This window comes from Haemaphysalis longicornis, unplaced genomic scaffold, assembly GCF_048455015.1.
Source record: "Haemaphysalis longicornis isolate Haplotype H1 unplaced genomic scaffold, Haemaphysalis longicornis Haplotype H1 scaffold_3, whole genome shotgun sequence".
NCBI classification, from domain to species: domain Eukaryota; kingdom Metazoa; phylum Arthropoda; class Arachnida; order Ixodida; family Ixodidae; genus Haemaphysalis; species Haemaphysalis longicornis.
This window is the reverse complement of record NW_027526335.1, coordinates 92,220,720-92,233,080: the sequence shown is the minus strand read 5'-3', so window position 1 is coordinate 92,233,080 and position 12,361 is coordinate 92,220,720. Positions and strand designations below refer to the sequence as shown.

General features: G+C 45.4%; 1 protein-coding gene across 4 annotated transcripts in view; it reads right to left on the bottom strand.

Annotated features, from left to right (window-relative positions):
• Positions 1 to 3,256: 3,256 nt before the first annotated feature.
• Positions 3,257 to 12,361, bottom strand: part of Rhogap15b (RhoGAP_ARAP and RA_ARAPs domain-containing protein RhoGAP15B) — a 29,263-nt gene continuing 20,158 nt past the window's right edge. For all 4 annotated transcript variants that reach the window (XM_077703804.1, XM_077703805.1, XM_077703806.1 and 1 more), the window contains 9 exons: positions 10,335 to 10,530; positions 9,631 to 9,708; positions 9,420 to 9,491; positions 8,418 to 8,532; positions 6,902 to 7,038; positions 6,683 to 6,802; positions 5,803 to 5,885; positions 5,682 to 5,723; positions 3,257 to 4,976 (listed from right to left, as the gene is read on the bottom strand). In XM_077703804.1, the coding sequence (XP_077559930.1) occupies positions 4,829 to 4,976; positions 5,682 to 5,723; positions 5,803 to 5,885; positions 6,683 to 6,802; positions 6,902 to 7,038; positions 8,418 to 8,532; positions 9,420 to 9,491; positions 9,631 to 9,708; positions 10,335 to 10,530 (991 nt within the window). In that variant the 3' untranslated portion in view covers positions 3,257 to 4,828. The remainder of the gene's footprint in view (positions 4,977 to 5,681; positions 5,724 to 5,802; positions 5,886 to 6,682; positions 6,803 to 6,901; positions 7,039 to 8,417; positions 8,533 to 9,419; positions 9,492 to 9,630; positions 9,709 to 10,334; positions 10,531 to 12,361) is intronic.

Below are 12,361 nucleotides of genomic sequence, written 5' to 3'. Positions count from 1 at the left end.
GACGGTCGCCTTAGGCGGAAGAAAGTGTAACGAGAAGAAAAGGACGACAAAGACGGGTGGTGCCGGGCATCGCTCGGAATGTGATGGCCGCATTGTAAATAGATAGATACAGCATCCACCACATTTCATGTCATCCGTCCTGCTGCAACGTAACAATATTTGTTCCTTTCAAAGATTTATATATTCGCCCGCCCCCAAATAAAAAATTAAAGCCGTTAACTTCATTCAATGTGAAAGCTGTCGGAGTGCAGAGCAGTGATTCGCCATAATGGGCTGAAGCGCCGTTATCCGCTCACTGCTACCACCCAATGCAATGCAAATTTCCCGCCTTCGCAGTTCTCGCGCGCCCCCTGCCTGAAACTGCGCCAGCGGGGAGTTCTGTTCTTTTTGTGCTTGTTTTTCCTCCGACAAGCACCGGCGATGCACTGCCACTTTTTTTCGCTTACTATCGTAAAAACCAACCCAACAAGCGTTCCCAACTAAATGAACGCGGGCAGTGCAGGTTAATTACGTATATTTTGCCTCAAATGTACCTACAGTTTTCTTTGCGCTAAACAACGGGGAGATGTATGACAAGCGCCAGCGGTTCACAACTTTCGAACGTTTATGACTATATAAACCGCTTGGCTCTCGAAGCCTCTGGGTTACGCCGCGACGACGGAACGGTGGCTCTACTTCGATCCAGCGAGCGAGCTACGACAATAAGGCGAGCCCCTAAAGTGCTATGCACTTCAATTGAAGCCCAGCCTCCAAGCTAGCTTCGCAGCCTGCAAGCTAGCTTCTTCACACGAGTCTCGGCCCCTATACGTGCGCTTACACAACGCAGCACTGCACCTCAGGAAAGCCAGCTTGCCGGTCGAGCCGAAAGGTCGGAAAAACTGGACTGCTAATAATGATAAAAAAAAATTACCACACTTTCCAAAAGACGGGTGAAAGAAGCGCGAAAGCTAAATGTGCGTCCAACCTTCGCTGAAAGTGCGGCCAATCGACAGGCAAATCTTCAAAGACCGCAATCTCCAACAAAGAACGAACGAACCCCTGTGACGTTTTTTTCGCGCACTAAGTAAACGCATCTACGAATTATCTGAATGTACACCGATACGTGGTCTATGAGATAAAGGTAAACTATTGCAATCCTTCTTAATAATCGATGCGTGCATTGTCTTGTAAAGACCCGTTCTTTTTTCGCGGTTTTCAAGTAACCGTGTTGACACAATGGAAGCCCGGTTTCGCGCACGCTTCGTGGGTTCAGAGATCTTACCAGAGCTGTTCGGTTGACCAACCGGGTCATGGGGACATGCATTAGTGTTTTGACAGGACGTAATCGGTCCCACTAGTAAAGCTTTCGTTTTAAAAGCTTTATTTCGACGAACCAGAGGGGGTGGGAGAGGGTGGCGTGCGCTACAAGGGCCAAAAGAGCTGCCCCCTTCCTCCCCGATTTCGCCACCATTAAGTGTACAGAACCCAGTTGACCGCAATACCAAACTTTATTCGTGGACTCTAAAAATTGAGGCCGTACGTTTTGTTAAGGAGGAGAAGGAAAAACTTTATTTTTAAATTAGTCCTGGAGTCATGGCAATGGGGGTCTTCTCAGTCCAGAAGTCCCTGGGCGGTCGCTGCCAGGCGAGCCCGTTTAATTCAAGTTAATTTTGTGGCGCGCAAGATTTACGTTTGCATTTATACAGGCGGAATGGAGATCAATAGACTGCACATGCTTCAAACGCAGAGTTTTTAGGGCGAAACCAAATGGTCTCCAACTACAGCTGGGTTCTTTACTTCATAAAATGCGGCACTTGCCAACGAAACACACCAGGATGCCCACGAAGCCCCGGATGTTTCACGTTACGCTGATCCAACGAGACTAGAGGGGGCGGTTCAAATAAAGAACAAAACGAAAAACAAAACTTCTAAAAAAATCGTCTGAAGCATAAAGTGCCTTCCAATACAGTTTCAATGAAAGCTTGTCAGGGGGCCGTTTGTCCCAAATCGGCAAGAAAGAAAAGGAAAAAAAAGTCTGTGTTCTCTGGCAATGACTGAACACTTGTAAATGCATAGCATTCATGTAAATGGTGGTCGATGATCTGCATATTCTTTGATATGGAGGCATAAGTGATCTCTTACTCCATCATTACCAGGTTGAGCACAGCGGCATGTAAGGCAATATGGAGCAGGAAATGAGTATGACAGTGGGGGAAAAAAAAGAAAGAAAAGACTGGGCCATCTCCACTAACGTAAAACCTGAGGAGGGGCCAAGCATGCAGTGTACAAGTGTACTCAAAGATTGTGTACTCTCTCTTGCCTCGTGGCATGTGCTGATTTGCGCGACATCCGAATTACGAGGATGGAGGAGAAGTGAAATTCAAAATGCAGAACTGCAAATTTTAAAATTAAAGCGAGTATGGAGCGAAATAGAAGCAAGCGAGCAAGCGAGAACGAAAAGCGAGCATCCGGTGAGTTTTTTTAGTACGCGTTTTAGCCCACGTAGATGAAACGTTCTATCGCGAGGTGTTGGACAACGAGTATCCCAGTGTTTTAGTAGCGTGACTACATGATGCTACGACACGAGACGCCGACAGCCCAAGCCCCTAAAAAGAGCAGGTCGCAACTGCGTGCGCGCGCACATGCATACACACGCACGCACGCACACACACAAACACAATCCACACCACAAGTGAGGTACTTTTCCCTTCACAAATGATACAGGACTGTATTCGAAATATCCCCCTCTATTATTCGAGTCATTTCTTGATGGAATCGTGCGTCAGGTCTAAGCCTTCCTTCTCACTATAAAGGCACAACGAAGACAAAATACAAGATCCTAGCTGTGACATCATACAGACCCCGAGAGACAGTGGCAGGCACGTCCCTACCGCTTCATCTATTTTCCTTAATATCTAGATTAGTTGCTTGAAGTTTGCGGTAAAATTTGTGCCGCTGTTATTGGGCCAAAGGAATTCTTTTATAGAACTCAACTTATATTTTGTCTTCACAGCTTCTTTAATCAAGCATTAGGACAAAACAAAAAGGGTGGGGTTGTGTACTTTGAATCTAAAAAATTAGGTAGTACACCTACTGTGCGTTTGTTACAACAGCAGAAAAACTGACAAAGGAAGGAAATAGCAAAAAATACTTGAGCCTGCCAGATAGTACGCCCAATCTCACTAGCTGCATGTTCCAATTCAGGCATACAAGCCATGGTAGAGCGTCCATGTAAGGCATTTCCTCCCGAAAAGCATGCAGGCCAAGTTTCAAAGCATGTGCGCACAACGAACATTTATTGATGTTAACGAGTACAACAGGCTCATAAAGCGGAACAAAAATACTTTGAAGGAGATGGGTAGAGAGAGAGACAGAGAGAGAGAGCAATGAGCCAACACGAGGCAATACATCCAAAGAGTACAAGGCAACTGTATGGCACAAGTGTGTTGCCGTCAAAAATTCTCCCGAAAACATGACACCAAACTTTAAATGCACATCTCAAAATATACTGAACTACGTACTCAGATGTGGGCAGTTACCTGCGAATAAAAGGTCAGCTTATAAAAAGACATCTTATATATAGCACTTACAAAAAATAAAATTTACATGTGTATATATATATTTGTTCGCTTGTTTCAAAATCTCACACCCTTATTTGGAAACGATAACAAGTGCACAAGGCACTATTGGCAATTTCACATTACCAATAACTCACTGCAGCGTTTGTTGCTTAACTTGGGAAAAGTTCTAGCTTGATACGAGCACCAAAATTGGTAGTGTACACTACAGAATTTACCCTGTCCTCAGATTCAATAAAATTTGGGCTAGTGCCATAGCTAAATTCAGTGTTCCTCAGCTGTCATGCACTAATAAATGGACCATAAAAACAGAATACTATGACTCCCCCCCCCCCAAAATAACAATCTCTTATTTGCTTGACCCCACATAAGCGTGCATAGCATCCGATGCTGGGAGGCAGAACAATCCTCGAAATAGTCGATTATCAACCGAGCAAAGTACAACAACGTGTTTTCCCGTGATTTAAAATTATTAATACTATCCAAAACACCACCACTAAAAGCGCTACCTCTGTGAGGATAAAACGTTTGCATCAATGACTGCAAATACAGTAAGTAGCTCCTGTTGACAGCAAACTTTCAAACGTAAAAGTCCACATTGCACTGCGCATATAGCAGGATGCAATATAAAGACAAGTATATATCATACACAGCATCGAGTGATCTAAAAGTACATAAAAATACAACACAGGTGAGTGAGATAGCTACAACAGTATGCTTTGGTCGGAGATTAACTCAGTTCTCGAACGATTGGTATTCCAGCTCTCTTGGGGGGGCTGTAACGCTTGTGGCCACGCCACACGTTTGCACTTCCCTTAAAAACAGCACCCTGTAAAACATTTACACATCAGCCCAGTTCAGCCTTGAGTAACATTGGGAGCAAAAACACGAGACGAAAAACATTTTCGATGTCAAAAAGAAGAACAACAAAAACTGTGACACACAAATGGTTCTTCAAAAGAAAGTCTATCCACTCGCAGTTGCCACTCCAAACTGAAGCCGTATGGACGTCGAAGGTTGCACGCACAACAACCTACTTGGGCCTACACGATACAAAGAAACAACTAACAGATATCCAGCAACCACAACAGCAACACTGGTAGCTGGGAAATAGGGGTAAGAAAGAGGTGTGTAAAAATGAGATGAAATCACACAGAGATTCAGACAGCGTGGAGGAAGTGCTGACCAAAGCAGCAGCATTAAACAGCAGCAGTCAGATGTCAGGGGGAATGCGACGAAGAGAACGCAGCACCTTTGGGCAACTGCTAGCATCAGCCCAGCAGATCTGGCATTGGCTCTGGAGGGGGTGGAAAGATGCCTTTGGGAAACTCGGCGTTCAGCATGGCGGCCAGCCACTTTTCAAACTCCTCTTGCGTGGCCAGGCTCACACAGTTGCCGAAATAGGGACGGTCCCTCGTCCTGCGAGAAAAGTGTACGCGCAAAACATTGCAAGCTGCTACGATGACCCCACAGTGGAAGCCACATTATAATGCAGATTTAATGGAACCCAGAAATAAGTTGTGTTGTCTAGCTACCTTACTGGATGGTATCGTAGAATGCTAGCCTAGTTATTCCGGCTGACTTAGGAACATTTTTACACAGAAAAGTGCCCTCAAAAGGGCTATGCTCCTCGCATTATCGCTCAGTGCTGATTCGCTAACATTGGCTACGATAATCCACTTGCATATCCGCAGGGCTAAATTTAGTGAATTGCTAGTTTGTCTAGACAAGTCTATCCTGACATACCCAGCTGCCTTTATTTCTCATTCACACATTTCCATGCCCTAACGAAGCTTTGTATCCCTAGTGTGATGTACTAGATGATAATCATCTCACAGCATCAAGGCACATTTGACAGCTCTGAAACCTTAGCGACGGCACAATTGCTCACATCGCCTTTGAATTTTCGCAAATTTCATGGCTAAAGAAATGTGCCTCTCTCGAAAAAGTCAGATACACCTGAATTGGCTGTTTGTGATTTCACTCTACAATTATTCCACCCACAGTTTGGCCTGAAAAACAACTCTTAAAAAGCAACCGAGGCATGTCTAGCTGCATCTATGTGAAAATTATAACGTTAAATGGGCCCGCAAAATTATCATGAGGCAAAGAGGTGGAGCTTACCTCTTTATGTCCCCCTGACGCATCACAAACGTAAAATTCCACCTGCAAAATGGAGTTCATCAGAGAAGAGCAACAAGGATAGCCACTAAAGCCGAACGGGCGGTGAAAAAGGTGCACCAACTTGGAAGGGGGACTTCGTCGTGATTCGCATCCCATGAACCAGAGCACATCCTCAATGTTCCATTGGTTCAGCAGCTGACTAGCCTGCAAAGAAACGACGCCAACTGACTGCCTTTGAAAGCTGGGCAGACGACGAACCATCTCACCTTCACTCAGTCCGCCAAAACCAACAACACACATATATCTGCACACAAACAAAGCTCTCACAATCCTCAAATTTCGAAGTGCCATTTTTATGCAACAAAAAGTTGGCCTTTCGGCGTGGCGCACAAGGTTAAATTTTTTCCGTAAAGCTCTTCAAAGACATTGGGCTCAAAGATTTGCTGCAAAAAATCTTCAACCCTTAAAAAAAACATTGCCTTCTGAAGTGAAGGCGACTAAGTACCGAGTACAAAAGCACAGAAAAAGTAGTCCCAATAAAACCAAAGCTGCAAAAAACAAAAACAAAACAGAAGTTATTATTTGCAGGCAGAAGTAACGCTCGCTCAACAAAAGATATGGATGGTGCAACAAGTTGCTGGTGCCCCTGCAACCGTAAAACACAGTCCGAAACAGTTAACTGGCCTTTTTGAAAGCAGATAATGGAATATTTGCTTTCAAAAATGGGAGTCGTAAGGAAATACCTCCTATCTAAATGTCCAGACTGCATGTACATCCAAAACAACCTGCTGTAATAGGTGCAGTTTATGTTTATGAACGAAAGGCCCAGTCTTTCCACTCCGCACACACAAAGCTCAAAGAAAGATAAGAGGCAACAGCAGCAGCAAGCAAACAGAAGCGCTCAAAGATAAGAGGCAACAGCGGCAGCAAGCAAACAGAAGCAGCCCGGACTGAATCGTAAAAGTGGTCAGGAGAGAACTGTAAAGATAAGGCAACTGCACCTTCGAATCTTTGTACTGGGTTATCTTGCCGCCAGTGAACTCGAACACAGATTTCTTGAAGCTCTTCTGCCGGGCCTCCGCAAAGCGGAGCTCGCTGAACACAGACAGTGGTTGACGGTTCTGTAACAACCCACCAAGATGAAGAAGAAAACAGGATTCTGTCAGATATGCTCTCTACCACCTGAATACGAGAGCTTTGAAATGACTCGCAGCACGTACCGAAACGAGAGGTGCTATCTCGTCGTAGACATAGTTGTTTTTGATGCACAGGAAATTTGACTTGGCGAAAGAGGAGTCCCAGTTGGCCCAGCGAACAACTACGGAAAGCACGGGCTCACTGTGGTGCAAGGGCCTCTCTGGAAAGAAAAGAGTTGCACTTCCGTTGAATAGTAGAAAGGCGGTTGCTACAACAGCATTCGAGCCATGACATCAATCTCAACCTGGAGCTCTTATTCGGAGCAGTCTTTGAGAAGTTCCCACTAAGCTACGACCATGCCAGTGATGACCAAAGTCATCCCGCCACATCAAAATGCCTCTATACAGTTTTTATGGTCACGAGAAATGGTACACAGAAACTTGTGCAGCTACATTCACAGTTGGGATGATGAAAAGATGAAGCACAAAAAGATGAAAGCCCGAAAGATGAAGCCCAAAAAGATGAAACTCAAAGAAAATGACAAATATTAGTCCCCTGTGGTGCCTTACAAACTTTCTACGTCAAGAAGCTGTTCGTCTATCTCAAGCTGGTTTGTCAAAGGACAAATTAGGAAATTACAACATTGGTTTTAATGTAAGCCAATACCAATGTAATGCTTGTGTCCCCTGAACAGGGTCTTGTGCCATTCTCAATGAGTAATATTTACCATTAGCCTTGAACATCAATTTCGCTGTGAGAATAGTTGGTCTCAGTTTTAAATTCCCAGCTTTTGCAACAAGTTTATCTCAAAACACACTCAGCCATTTTTTTTTAGCAGCTATTTGGTGGTTGCTGCTGTTTCTACCTTTTAATAAGTATAAATTGGACGACAGTGCATGTGGTGCTTTGAGGAATTCTAGCAAATAACTGTTTAAATAAATCAACAACAAAAACAAAAGGGTGTAGGGGAAGGCGACAGGGTGGGGTCTGTGGAGGAAAATTTGACATTCACTTGAAATACAGCAATACAGCTACAAAGGAAAGCTAAGAGCTTTCTCAAAAACTTCGATTGATTGATTGTAGGGTTTAACGCGCTGACGCAATGCAGGCAATGAGGCGCGCCGTAGCGCCGTAGTGGAGGGCTCCGGATTAATTTTGACCACCAGGGGATCTTTAACGTGCACCGAAATCTCGTACACACGGGCATTTTTGCTTTTCGCCTTTCTCAGAAACTTTGCCGTTGAAGAAAAATTTATCCTGATCCAGGATTAGAACCTGGCACCACCGTCTACCTAGGGCAGTCGCTCTAACAACTGACGTAACCTGGAGGCTAGCCGTTTGTAGCCCAAGAGCGAATTGATAAACAACTTGAAGCGAGAAACAGGTGTAAATAAACTAGAACTAGGGGAAATTCCCAAGATGGAGCAAGTTTCTGCAAAAGAAAATTTGACATCCACATCAAATAAAGCCATACGGCTACAAAGGAAAAATGGGTAGGGTCTTTGCTGGTTAGTGCACACACCAAGCCCACGTAATGCAAGGTCCTTTTTTTTTTTTTTTACATAACGAGCATGTCACTGCCACCAACTTACAACTTACCCAGATCTTGTTCGCAGACCACTTCAAAGACAGCCATCTTGTTGATGGGTTCTTTTATGTTCAACTGCTGCATTGTGTGCTTGCACAGGGCTCCTGCGGTCATCGATGGAGAGAGCTAGAAGAAAACAAAAACAAAGACAGCACAGATAAGCGACAGTCCTCAATTACAGTTGACAGCAACAAAACCACCTAATAATTATAAGGAACACAAAAGGGTCGTTGCTGCTGCAGCAGAGTTACCATCAACGTTTGAGGTTACAAAAATTGGGCAGGGCTTGCATCCTTCTCAGCAACGTTGCTAGACGATGCTGGAAACATTGCAAAAACTGAATGACTGATTCTGGGCAATTCTCTTCACCCATCTGGCCTGACTGAATGGGCATTTCTTGCTTACCACCAGGTAGCGTAACATTTACCACATGTGGTTTTTGCTGAAACAGTACTGGAGTTAAGCGACACCAACGATAATCGGTTTACAGTCCATGGTATTCTTCCAGAGCCCACCACAGTCCAAGTTAGCTATACTAAAGCACCGGAAATTGTAAGTCAGTCTCCTGCTAGCACCCTAAAACCAGTAAGACTCAATACTTCTTGCACTAACGTAGATAGCTAAGGTCATATCCTTGAGACACTGTAAGCTGACCCACATCTGCTGAAGCTCTTTAATTTTAAATGTGCTGCACTTAATTAAATCCTGAAAAGATCAGTTCCTATTCTGAACATATTGACGCAACCTGAACACAAGTTAATGAAAGTTTAAATTTTGGAAATGCCAAGCTCTAGCTGTCTTGCTACTAGTATGCACTCTACAAGAAGAGATGAGCAACCTGTCAGTCATTTCAGATTAGCATAAGTCAAATAAGTAACCACATCCCCAAGTTTCTTGCGATGAATTCGGTTCATCGACTTTTGTGGTTTACCAGTTCGATATTTCATACAGCTTACGGCCTCAGCCCTTCACCTATGCAAAACAGATTCGAGGCTAACAGCCCCTAAGCTCACCTTGACGTTGATGCAATGGCCCCAGTCTCTGCTGTAGACATACACACCAACCAGGATGTCACCAGCTGGCCTCTGAAAAGGAGAGAACAAAACTTTTAAAATTAAAAAAGAAAGGAAGAAGGAAAAAGAGAACGGCAGAATGTTATGCACAACAGCAGAAAAAAATCACACCAGCCAAGATGTTTTCGCTGAGTAAGTGGCAGTACAAGACCTGTGCAATTTTTGCCTCACGAAGAAGGTCCATCGCTGCCTGGATTCGTTTCTCCTTTTCCATCTCAGCTTGGTCCACCTTGAAGATAACAAAGGTAGCAGCAGGCAGATCAATGATAAGAATACAAAAAAAAAGTATTTTCTTCGTCCCCCCCCCCACCTCATTAAGTAAGCCTCACCAAAAGTACTTAACACAATATATATAAATTTCATCATAAAAAATAATTGGAAATTAAGTAAAAATGCATGAAACACAGCACTTGAAATTAAGTGCTGACTGTGAATCCATTTTCTGGTATGACACTGTAAATTTCAAACACAGCAGAAACAGCATGCTTTCAGATTTTCTTAGTCGTGCTATTTACAGCCACGATCAGAAGTTTATGGACCAGCAAAATGGCAATTTTAGGTTATTTCTCTTCCGGTAGCAGCCTGACAAACTGCTACGTGCATGTGAGATGTCGTAGATGCCGCGCGGCAGAGAAATAACCCAAAATTGCTGCATTCGTGGCCCGTAAACTTTTGTGGGTGTACTTTTGCAGGTAAACTATATAAAGGCTCCGTTTACCATTAAAACTCGAACATTTTTTTCCCCCTAACTTACAGCTGTGAGTAGCAGCGTTTACATGGTAAATCAAGCAACCATTATAGATCTGCCAACAGGCCAGACCGTTTCAACCCAGTTCGGCAATGAGGTGGACATACCTCGAAGAACCAGGAGTAGCCAGAAATCAGGTCGGCCACCACGTCCATGGAAGCATTGTTTTCCTCGAAGCACAGGGTGGTTGAACAGGACTCTTCCTCCGTGCTGCTTCCGACCATCTTGTACAGCACCGACGGGCCGAACACGGGCGCCAGGTTCAGCACGGGCATGAAGTTCTTCTCACTGTGGTCGCTGATGCTGGGTAAGAAAAAATGCAGCAGAAGAGAAAAAGGCTGTATAGGAGGTCGTTCTGAAAACGACCCAAGTGGCTGGAGCAACCAAAGAATGTAAGCCGCTATTCCTCCAGATTGCAGTTTTAGCTCCTGCTACCTTGCAAAGCACAGTTTTGGTCCATAAAAAGAGCGATATGAAAATGCTAAATTTCATTTGGACTGAAGGCCTTTTGCCACACTAAAGTGTGCTTTGTAAACTGTGTATGACACTAACCTTCTTGGTGCATCTTCCCAAGCCTGCTCTAGTGAAGCGACACAAGCTGTTGATGCACTAAATTATATGAAATAGAACAATGCAACAAAATCTGCCAGCTTTGAGAAATTCAGTGTTTTTATGAAGCTTGTTACAGGTAAAATTTATTGCAGCAATTTTAGTAATCATTACAAATTCTTAAAATGGAGTCCTAACAATATACCCTTCTTGACATGTTAGCTGCACCTCAAGCTAGCACTGTGGTTCGAAACAGCACATGTGTCACAAACAACTACGGCAAGTGAAAAAGCAGCTGACGTGCTTGCTGTTACCAGCAAGCAAATCCGCCCTTGCTGAAAGCTGTCTGTTTCTAGATGCAATCCAAAGTGCACAAAAAGGTATTGAAAAAAATATACTTGCTTTTTCTGGTGCATAGTATTAAAGATTTATGTTAACGAGAAATGAATGAATGAATGAAAAGTCTTTATTGTGGAATGGCTCTTTGGCCTAATAGGAGGGGAAGAAGGGTGTCGGAGAAAAGACAGAAACAAAGAAAGAAGAGAAAGAAGTGCGTACACACATGCGTGTACATGGTATACATTTGCAATCACATGCGGCGATCGATGCCTGCCTCGTGAGCGAACGCCCAGAGGGAGAGCAGGGTGTCGCGGCTGTTGTTGCTGGGGGTGGTCCATTGATGCAGAGTGCTGATGTGCGGTGGCAGGTACTGGGCACGGAGGTCCCGGTAGCCAGGGCACTCCCACAGCATGTGGGTCACTGTTGGGCACACTTCCATGGTGCATGTGGAGCAGCTCACTATGGGGCCCTGTTCGTGGTCGCTGTCGTCGCTGTCGTCGTCGGCAGCCCCGGGCCTGCATCGGTGGTGGGCCCGCCATTTGGCGAGCACGTCTGCTGTTAGTGCGGCCCCCGCACGTGTCTTGTGGATGAGGACCTGAGCCCCCCGTGGCAGTCCTCGGGGCAGTGGGTGGTGGTTGGTGGGGATGTGCTGCCAAAGGGCGCGCCTTCGCTCCCTCTTGGCTGCCAGAATTTTGGCTCTTGGGTCGGGGTCGTCTGGTGCGGGCATAGTCTGGGTCACCAGGGCGGAGCGGTCGTCCATTAGCTCGCTCGCCAACGCCTGTGCGGCTCCATCGCCAATGCCACCGGCGTGACCTGGTACCCAGTCCACCCTCACCTCCACTCCATATTGCTGGTACAGCACTGTGCTTGCCATTTTGATCCTGTGAGCAAGCGTGCCAGTCCTGGGGGTGCGGCCAAGGATTTTTATGGCCTCTCTACTGTCTGTGTAGATCACCACAATCTCCCCTGTCTGCCTCAGTCCTCGACGGGCCTCCCCACAAACCCCGTCCACTGCACACAGGATGGCGGACAGTGAAATCTGGTCTGGGCTGGGTCGGTGCTCATGCACGTGGATTTGTCTGCATGTGCCGATTGGGGAGACCGCAGCTAGCCTGGCTCTGCGCGTGATGGGGTCCCAGGTGGCTGCCGTGAACACAGAGTTCCGGGTTCTGTCAGTACAGGCAGCTGCTGCTCTACGCTCCGCTTCATGATCCCGCTGATGGCACTTTTTGGAGAGTGGTTTAAA